The sequence below is a fragment of the Lutjanus erythropterus genome, chromosome 10 (genome assembly GCF_056507025.1).
Source record: "Lutjanus erythropterus isolate fLutEry1 chromosome 10, fLutEry1.hap2, whole genome shotgun sequence".
In the NCBI taxonomy this organism is placed as follows: Eukaryota; Metazoa; Chordata; class Actinopteri; order Lutjaniformes; family Lutjanidae; genus Lutjanus; species Lutjanus erythropterus.
The window spans coordinates 29,009,368-29,021,989 of NC_139326.1; the positions used below are offsets into that span (position 1 = coordinate 29,009,368).

At 39.7% G+C, this 12,622-nt stretch overlaps 1 protein-coding gene across 3 annotated transcripts in view; it reads right to left on the minus strand.

Moving 5' to 3' along the window:
• epg5 (ectopic P-granules autophagy protein 5 homolog (C. elegans)) overlaps positions 1 to 12,622 on the minus strand; it is a 40,311-nt gene that overhangs the window by 25,473 nt on the left and 2,216 nt on the right. For 2 of the 3 annotated variants that reach the window (XM_084728954.1, XM_084728952.1), the window contains exons 2-14: positions 11,594 to 12,244; positions 9,832 to 10,092; positions 9,541 to 9,739; positions 8,279 to 8,415; positions 8,063 to 8,170; positions 7,899 to 7,972; positions 7,047 to 7,155; positions 3,502 to 3,616; positions 3,252 to 3,402; positions 3,009 to 3,164; positions 2,508 to 2,665; positions 1,120 to 1,271; positions 735 to 875 (exon numbers count right to left, since the gene is read on the minus strand). In XM_084728954.1, the coding sequence (XP_084585080.1) occupies positions 735 to 875; positions 1,120 to 1,271; positions 2,508 to 2,665; positions 3,009 to 3,164; positions 3,252 to 3,402; positions 3,502 to 3,616; positions 7,047 to 7,155; positions 7,899 to 7,972; positions 8,063 to 8,170; positions 8,279 to 8,415; positions 9,541 to 9,739; positions 9,832 to 10,092; positions 11,594 to 12,244 (2,412 nt within the window). The remainder of the gene's footprint in view (positions 1 to 734; positions 876 to 1,119; positions 1,272 to 2,507; positions 2,666 to 3,008; positions 3,165 to 3,251; positions 3,403 to 3,501; positions 3,617 to 7,046; positions 7,156 to 7,898; positions 7,973 to 8,062; positions 8,171 to 8,278; positions 8,416 to 9,540; positions 9,740 to 9,831; positions 10,093 to 11,593; positions 12,245 to 12,622) is intronic. The other variant, XM_084728953.1, reaches the window with a different exon arrangement.

A 12,622-nucleotide genomic window follows, 5' to 3' on the forward strand; every position in this document is an offset into this window, starting at 1 on the left:
AAACTTGTGAGTTAAATTTTGTGCTCAACTACATGCAGTTAAATTTTTAAAGAGGTAGTTCAGACTTCGTGGGGTTGTTGTTATCCATAGTCAATGTATTTATCTACTGTACAAGGCGGTCAACACACCCCCAGTTTGGAGAAGCAGCAGAGCTGCCAGTGTAGGAAGTTAAACAATGTTGACAGGGGTCACCAGCAAAACCTAGATATTAACAAAATCAGTTGAAGTGTTATTTTGGAATATTTTAACGGTTGTATCTTGCCTCAGACAGCATTTTCTAATGGGAAACTGCCATTATATAATATCAATCTCTCCAAACCAACCAGACTTGATTGGCAAAATCTGTCTTTTTACCTTGCACTAAGCAGGAGTCGCTGTTCTACCGCTACCCTGGTTGGTTAGTGTGTTTTTGTTATTTTGTGACTTCTGTGTTTTAAAGGGTTAGTTAGGATTCACCAAAGTCACACAATAACACAAACAAAAAGACCAACAACATCAATCGATTGAGGCAACAGTAAACATGAAAAAAAGTGATATTTGGCTTATATAACGGTGTTCTCCTGTCAGAAAAGGCTTTTTAACTGGCTAAAATACCTTTTGCTGCTGACCCTGGGAGTGTGCTGACTGGCATCTACTGCAGGTAATAGACTCACTACTGATAAATACATCATGCAACCCCACTTCAAACCCTCCAAACTATCCCTTTAAAGACTTTACAGAACCTGAATACCAACCATTCCTACAGTTTGTATCGTCTCTCTCAGTCTCTCCAGGAGCACAGAGATGATGTAGGGATGGACTGTTGCTATGGCAGCCAACAACTCCCTCCCCACTTTGGAGTAAATTTCTCGGGTAGACACGCTCACATAAGACACCTGGAGCAAAAATAAGAAAAGAGATGTCAAAGAAAGAACAACGTATGTACTGTATGTTTCTAACCAAGGGACCACGGTAAAACCTTGAAACTTTTGTTTTCTCAGTATTTTGGATACTTTTCGGTACTATATATGAAATACACCTTAATTCACACAGCAGCTTTGATCAACATTTAAATTTCTCCACAACTTTATTTTATGTATAGCTCTTCGAGTATTTTCCCTCCATCTCTCCTTGTCATACCTGGTAGATCAGCAGAGTGATGGTTGTGATGAACACAGGGTCAGAGTGCTGAGTCGGCGTGGCCATGTGTGCAAGTGCGGTGAGGAGGGAGATGCCATCAGAGCTGTTCACTTCACACAGCCAGTGTTCAAACCTCTCCTGGTGCTCTGGGTCTGTAACAGACACATAAAATAATAAAATATGAGATTGGCGACTGTCACATCAGACTGAGAAGACTAATGCAACCCACACCTTTGAAACTGGTTTTAAATAACCAATGTGATACATGTGCCAAATGAGTTTAAGTAGTGAGAAAAGTTAAATGCGAGAGGATTTGGGGAAAGATGCATTACTTTTAAATATGATAATGAAACAAAGCCTGTACAGAAGCCCAGCAAATATGAATCTTTCATAAATTTTATGGAACATGGTGGCTTGGTGGGTGCGCTGACACAGGGAAACCACTCTGATGATAAATGACTGATTGTGAGGTTTGTCTGAGCTCGTGAAAAACCTTTGTTTTCATTGTAGGCACTTTTTTTTGATTATCTTTCCATATTCCTTTGTTAAAGTATAGAGTGCCAGTGTATTTATAACCACAGATAAATGTATATATATATTTTTTTTTTTTTCATAATGTTGTTACAAGTATTTGATCATAAAGATAATTGATTGTTGAGTTCCATTCCCAGGATGTCAAAAAACGACATTTTTGGTTGGTAAAGTCTCCCAAGCACAGCAAAATAATGACAAAATAAGCAGGTACAGGTAGAGGGCAGAGTCTCTGTGAACGCAGGTGCCCCCACAAACTTCTGGTGGGTTGTGAGTGATGATTGAGAAGAATTATTTTTTATTTTCAATACACTCTCTGATCAAACCAAAATGAAATATCTTCTGGGAGAAAATCGTATGATCACCATGGAAGCTGCAACATATGTTAGTGCATGTCTCAGTTTTGTTTTTTCTGATTTTGTATTTACATATTGTTACTATTGTTAAAATATTGTTATATTGTTTATTAGTCTTTTCTTTTTATTTCACCTTTAACATTTACAATTTACTGCATATTGTGCTGCATGTGTTGTGCATAATATGAGTTTTTGCTTTGGCAATATGTTTGATCTACAACATCATGCCAATAAAGCTGATTAAAATTGTTTTTTGGGATTTTGTTCCCTTTAACATCAGACATATGATGGGAGAAAGGAGCAGAACTATAGTACTAATGTATTAATGCACTTGTTAATAACATGTAAATTATTCCTCCAGGAGTAACTTTTAGAGAAGCCCAATTTCGGTCAACTAAATTGACTATAGATTAGACTAAAACAATTCAGGAGACAAAAATATGACATTTTTGAGGTGTTCAAAGATATTTTGTACAGGTTGTGAAGAGTGTATACTGGTACCTCTGAGAGCCTGAATACAGGAGTGTGTGTCACTAGCAGCGCCAAGGGTCTCCAGTCCCGCTGTCTCTGCACACTGCATCACATACAGGACCCTCCACAGCATCGAGCTGGACAGAGTCCCGTACGGCATCTCGGACATAAACAACCAAATTCCCAACCTGCATGAGAGGATCACAACAAGGTTATTACTGTTAATTAAAACTTAACTATAAACTAAAACTAAGTATGAAACACAGGAACTACAGGAAATGTATTTAGTTGAATTCTTTTTGGTTGATTTGGTCAAATTTGTCAACACAACAAGCATGAGGAGGTATCTGTTCACACCTATTGAGTAGAGAAGCAACAATTTAATTGATTATTAAATTAATCGCCAACTATTTTGACTGATGATTAGTAATTAAAAAAAAAAAAAATAGTCTAAATTCTCTGAGTCTACCATCCTTAGTGTGAATATTTTGTAATTTCTTTTCTCCTTAATGACAGTAAACAGTCGCTCACCTTTTGTTCCTGAGCACGTGTAAAACAGCTCTGAGGAAGAGATGGTCGTATTCCAGCTGTAGTTTCTCCAGAGACAGAGAGTGTGAACTGGATCCATCAGCACCAGTTAAACTCACATACTGGGACCAGTGATCACTGACGTAACACACTGTCATTCTGAGGAAAAAGCGAGGACACCGTGAATATCTAATGTCACATATGGTTTATAAGTATAGGTGTGTGTGCTCTGATTGGTGCACAGACCGTATGATGTGTCCAATCCGTTTGACCAGCTGTCTGTATCGAGCTCTGTTGTATGTTTGTAGTCCAAGAGCGAGAATCTCGATGAGCGAGGAAGCAAAACCAAAAACACGCATCATCTTCTGACTGGAGCGGGCCAGAGGTTCATACACACCTGGACGTAAAGTGGTATGTCAGTTCATACAGTGAGGGATACAAACAGACCGACCGACCAACAGACAGACAGACAGACAGACAGACAGACTGAGGTTACCCTGCTTGCTCATCCCCAGCATGTGTGAGTAGAGCTGCTGGAACGGGAACTGGGTGAGCAGAGAGATCAGATCCTCCTCACAGAGCAACAACCAGCTGCTGTCTGGATCCTCGTCCTACACACAGAGAGAAATGACCAGTCCACTCTTTTAAAGGGATAGTTCTGATTAATCTAATAATTCTAATAATCAATCAATAATCAATAGTCGGTGTATTACCTACAGCAAATGGCAGTCGGCACACCCTGAGTTTTAAAAAAGCAGAGAGGAGCACCGGCACCGACACCACACTTTTAGAAACAGGGGTTCCAAAAGGGTTCTTCCTGAAGGGCTGAGGTTCTACTCAGAACCATTTGTTTCTGAAGAACCCTTTTGTGAAGAAAAGGCTTGTCAACAGTTTGTAAGACCAAAGGTTCCATTAAGAACCCTTTTCATCCAAAGAACCCCCTTTGGAAAAAAGTATTCCTCAAGAATTGTTGAAATCCTTCAAGAACTCTTTTGTCAAGGGTTCTTTGTACCATAAAAGGGTTCTTTGTAGAACCCCTCGAGTGTGTTCTAGATGCAGCTGTTGGAATATTAAAAGGATCTCTTTAGAGCCCCCCTTATTGGGTCCTAGATAAAACCACTGAATACAAAAAGCTCCCAGCAGAATCCCCCAGATTATGTTCTCAATAAAACTCTTGGAATAACGAAAGGTTTCTATAAAACCCCCTTGGTGGGTTCTAGATAAAACTATTTGAATATTAAAAGGTTTCTATAAAACCCCCTTAGTGGGTTCTAGATAGAACCTTTGCAATATGAAAAGGTTCTCTTTAGACCAAACTTGGTGGGTTCTAAATGAAACCGTTGCCATATAAAATGGTTCTTAGTAGAACCCCTGGGTGACTTCTTCTCAGAAGGTGCAACGGTTCTGGATACAACCCCTAGGCAGCATTCAGGGTGGAACCATTACATCTTAGAACCTCTGTGGAACCTCTCATAGGGGCTTCTGGGTGAAACCTTTTACAGATGGCTCTAGGTTCCAAGGGAAACCTTTATAAAAGGTTCTACCAGGAACCAAGAAGGGTTTTCCTATGGGGACAAACAGATGAACCCTTTATCGTTCTAGTTAAGAGTTTTATTTCTAAGAGTGTTTGTGATGTACTGATGTGGACAGAAGCAAAATGTATTTTAGCCACTTGAGAAAGGTCCACCTAAAGTCAGTTTAAGTGTTTGCTATATTTAGAACATTTTCATTGCTCTCCCTTTGTGTCTGACAGACTTTTCTGATGGGAAACTGACGGTATATGAGCCAAACATCGCTCTCTCTCCAAACCAACCAAAATCCACAGGCAAAAGCAGTAATTTTGCATTGCAGAACACAGGAGTTACTGGTGTACTGCTGCCTTGATCTGTTTGTTTGTATTATTGTATGGCTTTGGTGAATCCAAATGATCCTTTTAAAGCACAGAAGTCACACAGTAATAAAAGCAAACTCACAGATCGAGGCAGTGGTAGACGAGCAACACCTGTGTTCTGTGTTCTGTGTTCTGTGAGGTAAAATGACTGATTTTGCCTATGAAGTTTGGTTGGTTTGGATAGTCTGAAATTTGGTGATTTCCAATTGGAAGCGTGTCTGTAGGCAAAGCAAAGCAGTTAAAATGAACTAGATATACAGTACACTAAAAATGATATCGATATTTTTCAGTGGACCTTATTTAAGTGGTTGAAATACTGTTTGTTGTTGATCCTGTCCACAGCTGTACATTGTGTACCTTCAGTGTTGGTACACGTCTCTGCTTTTCCTAACTGGAGGCGTGCTGACTGTCATCTACTGTAGGTAACACACAGACTATCAACAAGTACCTCATGCAACCCCACTTCAAATAATCCAAACTATCCTATTAAGAAATAAAGTCATGACATGCTGCTTTTTAAAACTTGTTTACAGTTTTTTAAGGCACGATGCAGAGTGGAGGCTACTTACTTTTTATATATAAATATTACATAATACTTAAATTACAGTATCTTAAAATGTTATCGTCTTGAAAAATAATAATATGCTTCTTCAAGGTTCTCAAAACAAGGTGGTTCCTAAGCAACACGTTAGGACTGGCAGCAGTCGTGGTTTCGAAGCCAGCCGACATGATATTTAAATGGTCATAGGTGTTCATTTGGCAACCTTTGTACAACAGCTTTGAGTGTGACTCAGCAGGTCAGAACAAAGACCAAAACATTCTGATTTATAAATTTATCAGCTACAAACCTCAATGACTCACCACAGTTTCTCAAAAGGACTTTCAGCGAAGGACAACAAAACAGATGCTGTTTTTAAGGATGAAAATAAAAGCAACTTTTTCATAAATCAAGTTATTTTCCATGCAAAAAGATAGATGGGTTGGTTATTTGTGTTTTATTCTTACTGACAGGTGTTGTCCAACATATTAACTTTGCACATTTTTTAGATCAGGGTTCCTCCAGGGTTCTCCATGTTAGATTAAAACATTTTTTACGACCTTTTTAATACCACTGAATGACATTTAATGCCAACTTTATAATGGTGAAAGTATGAAAGATACAAAGGTAAATCAGTATGGATTTTGAGCATTTGAAAACAATTATTTACCAAGTAATTGAATGTACTAAAACATTTTATTATAATACTCACATTTATATTGCCTGGAATAGATTTAACTCACAAGTATTTTGGATTCTTTGTGTGACTTCACTGGTCTCTACTGTTAAACTACGGACGGATGGGATTTTATGGATATCACTACTTTTATTGATACTCATGATCCGTTTGGTTCTTTATCAATATTTTTATAGGTTCTTTCTTATTCCTAAATAATTGCTTTTTTAAAAACTGTTCTGTATGTAATTTTAGAAAGAATAAATTCATAACAGGATCTGAAATGAATGTTGTTTCAAGAGCGGCAATGTTTACAACAGCACAGTCACTATATAAACTCAACATCCCACAGAAAACAAATCTAAAAATGTCTAAAAATAAAATATTTTCCTGACATCATACTAATTCTTTGTGAAGTTAAGAAATAATGCAGAACACAGTCATTCACAATCACAATTCATCCTGTCCTCTGTCCTCCTCCCTCTGTTGCTGATGTGATTCACAGCCTGCAGCTCAGTTTACCAGAATCTGTCAAATTTGAGATACGTGCCGAGCACGCTGATGGACGGATTAGAGACAAAGCAGATTGAAACACAGTTTTCTATAAATATGTTGCATACGTGCTTACATGCTTGTTGAACAGCTGTGTTGTAGGGGTGGGCAACATGGCTTAAAATAATGTCATGATATTTCACGGTATTCTGCAATAAAAATATTCTTGACAATATGACAAAATTCTGACTCTCCACCACACCGTCTCCGCTCTGCTGTTCACTGACTTGCTCTGTGTGTGTGTTTGTGGCTGCACTGTCATAATACATTAGACCAAAATATTAACAAGTAGTGATAAAACAATCGGTAACATAAGAACTTATCAGTACTACAGGCTTTGATAATTTAGTCTTCAAACTGTGATGTGGAAGTTTTGTTTCTTACCTCCTCTCCCCCTTCATCCACTAGTGTCCAGTTTCCAGACTCAGGTCCAGATGTTGCTGAGCTCTGACTCTCACAGGGCTTCAGATGTCCCAGAAACTCTGCACGGTGTCTGTGTCAAAAATCAGAAGACACTGGTTAGAGATATGAGGTTGCTGACCTGGACTTTAATGGAAAACCAAAGACATACAGTTTAAATGAGTAGTATGTAAAACCCTAGTGTTAAAAATGAGTACTGCAGTCCAAACTATGAGTTGAAACCATAAACAGTGTATTAAGTCAGCTGAATCCCTGTGTAATATTTGACCTACACTTGAAGTGGGTTATTTCCCCCTCAAAACTCAGGCAGATTATTTGCAGGGTGCAGCGACACTGAACAGAACCGAAGCAAAATTATTTCACAAAAAACAAAAACTACCAGGGGCAAAATTATTAGCTCCCCTGATGCTAATAGGCAATTGTGTATCCTTTTGCTGGATAACAGCCTGCAGTCATTTGTTGTAGTTTTCATCAAGTTAACCATTATAAGAATCTATTCCTTCTCAGAGATAATTAAAGATTTCTTACAATGCATAACCAGACACTAACTCATTCGGCAGACATTTGGCATTCATTTTAACTAATAAACATGAAACACGCAAACAAAACCAGGCGTTCCAGATGGAAATGGAAGTTCCAAAGGAGAACTAACTGGCTGTAGTGTTGTTGTTGGAGAAGCCAGTAATTTAATATATTTCCATAATCTCTAATGATATATCATGGTCATTTTATGACTTAGTGTGGTAAATATATTACACATTACTCCTTTAAGTGTGGGAAAGAAAGAGTAAGTGCTAGAGGGGTTCGTGTATTTACCTGGCAGGTGACATCAGGATGGCCAGAGCTTGCATAAAGTGTTGCACTCCACAAGAATTCCCCAAAACTTGGATCTGAAGCAGACATTGGGAGGGAAAACTCCAGTCAGTATCTAGAATCATTGACATGGAAACAAAAAATGACAGTCTGTGTCACCAACTGACCTGCAGGAAGGATGCAGCCCACTTGCCGACCCCGGCGGGACAGCACAGAAGATGGCACAGCAGGTAGAGGTGCTCCCCTGACCCTCCGACACGCAGCAGTACCGCCACCTGGAGAGCAGACCAGAACCATGTGAGGAAAGAAAGCACGAAAATACTTCCACTGGTGGAACATGGAGTAAGAGACATAGTGCAGTGTTTGTGTTTGTGTGTGTTTACCAATCTGTCGAGCCAGTGATGGATGTCTGTTTGAAACTGTGAGTCATCCAGGACTCTACGAGTGAAGCTAAACAGGACGCTAATGGCCTCTTTCAAGGGTTGAAGAGAACAAGGCTGCGATTGGCTGCCAGAACAATCTGATAACAAAAACAAAGAAATGCAAAACTCATGCAGAACATGTACTTAAAGGGATAGTTCGGATTATTTGAAGTGAGGTTGTACAAGGTACTTATAGCTGTTGGTACATACCCAGTTTGGAGAAGCAAAGAGGAGCATGGAACACTAAGCAACATAGTGCTGTGGACAGGCCCAGCAAATATATTTTAGCCACTTTGAAGAAATAAATAAATATTGGTTTAAGTGTATGCTATTTATATATTTTTTTAAAATGTTTTCAATACTTTACTTGCTGTCAGACAGCCTCTTCTGATAGGACACCACTGGTAAATAAGCTAAATATCACTCTCTCCAAACCAACTAAACTCCACTGATGAAGTCAGTTATTTTACCTCACAGAACACACAGAGCTGCTGGTTTTCCACTGCTTCAATAGTCTTTTTTGTGTTATTGTGTGCTGAACTAACCTTTTAAAATACAGGATTCACACAAAAACACAAACTAACAGATCAAGGCAGTGGTAGACCAGCAACTCTTGTGTTCTGTGAGCTAAATTGCCCATGAGGTCTGGCTGGTTTGGAGAGAGAGAGGTATCTGGCTTATTAAACGGTGGTTTCCAATCAGAAAATGTTGTCTGCCGGCAGGGTAAAGCTATAAAAATATTTTAAATATAGGCTACATTTACACTGATATTTTAGGTGGACCTTTTTTTTTCTTTTTAAGTTATGTTTTTGAGCTTTTCTTGCCTTTATTGACAGGACAGCTGAAGAGTAGATAGGAAAGGGGGGGTGAAGAGAGAGGGGATGACACACAGCAAAGGGCCACAGGTGGGAGTCAAACCAGTGGCAGCTGCAGAGGACTAACAGCCTCCATACATGGGGCGGACCCCCCTAGGTGGACCTTTTTTAAGTGACTAAAATAAGTTTTGCTGCTGACCAAGTGCACAGCAGTACATTGCTTACCTTCCTACTCTTGAACCCCCGCTGCTTCTCAAACTGCAGACATGCCAACTGTCATCTACTGGTGACACACTAAGTACCTCATACAACCCCATTTCAAAAAATACTTACTATTTAATATTCTAATTAAGAATGAGAGACATGTTATGGCCACTTTAGGGCAAGTAGAATTTTTAAGTTCCTCACCTTTCAGTAGATGATAAAGGTATGATTCCACCTGAAGGCGTGACAGCAGAGCGGTGTACGCATGCAGCGCCACCTTCTGATGGAGCAGCTCACTGCGAGCTTCAAACAGTCTCCTCAGCTCAGCCAGCACACTCTGACTGAAGTCTGCCTGCTGGAATCGGTGGTACCCACACACCTTGGACTGATCTGCACACACACCCTGGAGGAAAGAAGTTTAATGTGTCAATAAAGCCAAGGACAATTTCTCTATACGCTCTATTTCTGCTTTTTGTTAACCCTGCTAACCCTAACCTGAAGTGTGAGTTGCTCATCTCTGAAGCTCCAGAGTCGATTCTGTGTGCTTTTGCAGTCAGATGACTGTGTGTGTAGCTGTGTGTGTGACTGGGTCAGCTGTCTGCGACAGCGCCAGTAGTTCTGCAGCAGCTCGGTCAGTTCGTGGTTCTCCTGCCGGGCCAAAGCACAGAACTGTGCAGCGCACACCTCAACACCCTCTAACCAAGCTCGCAGACCTCCACCTGGCTCCCAGATGTTCAGCTGCTCCAGAGTGAACGGCTGCAGAATGAAAACATGAGGGGGGAGAGGTTATCACATGTGCAATGCAATGAATGTAGTCTCTTAAGAACTATGTTATTATCTGGGTAATATTGACAAAATCAAATATCAAAATATGTTTTTACAAAGAAAATCCCTAATAATTTAAATATCCTGAACAAACAGATAGAGGCAATTATTGTTCACTTAGATAAACCTGTCTAATAAGCCACAGTCACTTTAACAACAAAACCTTATATTTTGCGTAATCAAAGCTACTACAAGGAATTTTTATATTTTGTTGATTTTTGAGCCCTTTATAGAAAAAAGTGCTAGAATTACCATCTAATAACCACAAAATATAATATAAAAATAAAATTATCTAAATAAAAGTCTCCTTATGCTTCTTTTTAACAGGTTAACACACTACTCACTGTAACTTTGTTTCATCCAATTCCAAGGAGAATTTGACCTGGCAGTCGGCATTAAGAGTAACTGCACAGAAATAACTAATCGTCTCACTGACAATCTTGTTAACTTATGTAGGGCACACAGAGGCATCGGTATTAAACTGAGACTCTTTCATAACCAGTTTAAATCTACTTTTATTTACTTTAAGATACTATGCAGTTATATGTGTAGTGGTAAAAATATATGCTGAACTATATTTTGTTCCTCATAGTTGGTTCTCATGATCTGTCAGACACTAATTGGTTACTCGTCCTTGAACACGCAGCTCCCTCTTCGGAAGAACAACTTCTGATAACACGAGCACATCCTGACCCCTCTGATGAGCACTTTATGATCATCCTGACCCAACCTCTTTGTTTCTTTACCCCATATGACAGAGGTACACTCTTGATTAATTATCAGTTCCTTTTACACTCTGTGTGACTGTGTACTGAGCCTTTCATATTAAAAAAACACAAAGACAATCTTGGTCATCGTGCCTGTCTTCATTTTCAGATTTTCCACCACATATGTCAGCTTAATAATGAAAATCTGACTACTTGATAATGAAAATAATCATTAGTTGCAGCCCTACAAAGATGTTTTCATAAGTCTGTAGAGTCTTATGTGTAGGCCAGCATATCTCAGCAGCACCACAATATTTTTACAAACAATAATTGGATTTTATCAAATATTGCACCTCCTGTGATTTGAAAATTGCAGTTGACCATACTGTAATTTCGATAAAATTTCAATCAATTGTTCAGCCCTACTCTGGCCGCTCAAATGATGGATCTCCTTCTTGCATCACCAGCATATGAATTTGCGTCACCTGATCATTTTATCCTGTTAGACATTAGTGTGTAATTTTGTTCTCTTGAGTTAGGGTTAGTCCAAGTGACAACTTGTACCAAATTTGAAGAAACTCCCTTAAGGTTTTCCTAAAATATCACTTTCAAAAAATAGGACAGATGGAAAATCAGAAAGCATAATTCCTCTGGCCACTGCTGTCGCTGCTGAGCAAAGATAAAAAACCCAAAACTGCTCTCATAATCTTGGTTTATGAGATTACCTGGATTTCTGGCGCTGTCTTGGGTAATTCTGGGTATAGTTTGCTCCTTGAAAGTTCAGCGACAGACTCCAGAGGCTGCAGACTCGGAGGGGACGTTTCCTGCTCAGGAAGTGCCAACACTGCAGGTCCCCTTTCCCTGTTTTTCACAGCCTCCTCACAGAGCTGCATCACAGGGCCCTCCTCCAGTGTCGGGAGAGACGGGTACAGAGAAGGGGCACTTGGGGCATTTGGGATCTGAAACTGAGCTGAAACACAAGGCTGACTCCATGACTGTGTGTCTGTTCCCAACTCAGTGGTCTGTGCTGCAACTTTGAGCTCAGCCTGCTGAGCTGCAACTCCACCATCCTCCTCCTTTGACTCTGTCAGACACGCTGTGCCCTGTGAGGTCAGAGTCGACGGTAAAACCTTTGTTGACACTGATGTGGGTAAAGTTTGTGATGAGGAGGTCTGAGGCTGTTTCTCAGAGGGCAGGTCTGATGGCGGTGCTGTGGTCTCAGGGGGCTGAACAGACTCCTGCTGCTCGTCCTCTGGCTCCTGATATGGCAGACTGAGGGGGATGTCAGTGAAGCCGGAGGTGGAGGCCTCATCACAGTCAGCTGAGGGAGCTGTGGCTCTTTTGTCTTCCTCTGCCTGTTTCTGTTTCCTGACCTGCTGAAAACATAAAACAACAAACAGAGAAGAAAATTATCTTTTTCCCCTTATTTTTTTTCTTTTTGTGAAAACCAGTGTTTTACAAATTCTAATACAGTACAGTAAGTATACATCTGTTCTCCAAAATAGTCTTTCAAACTGAGAACACCTTCTTCCAACCCTGCTCACACAAAAAAAGAATTATTCTTGGTTCACAACTCAGCTTGTGTTGTAGTTTTATACATGTGATAAAGGCCATGTGACAAATGAGCAGAAATTGTGATGGAGTGTGTTTATAAAGAAACACAATATCATTGTGGACAAAACAAGACATTTAAGGACGTTATCATGAGCTTTGGAAAACACTGATTGACATTTTTAACTACTTTGTGACATTCT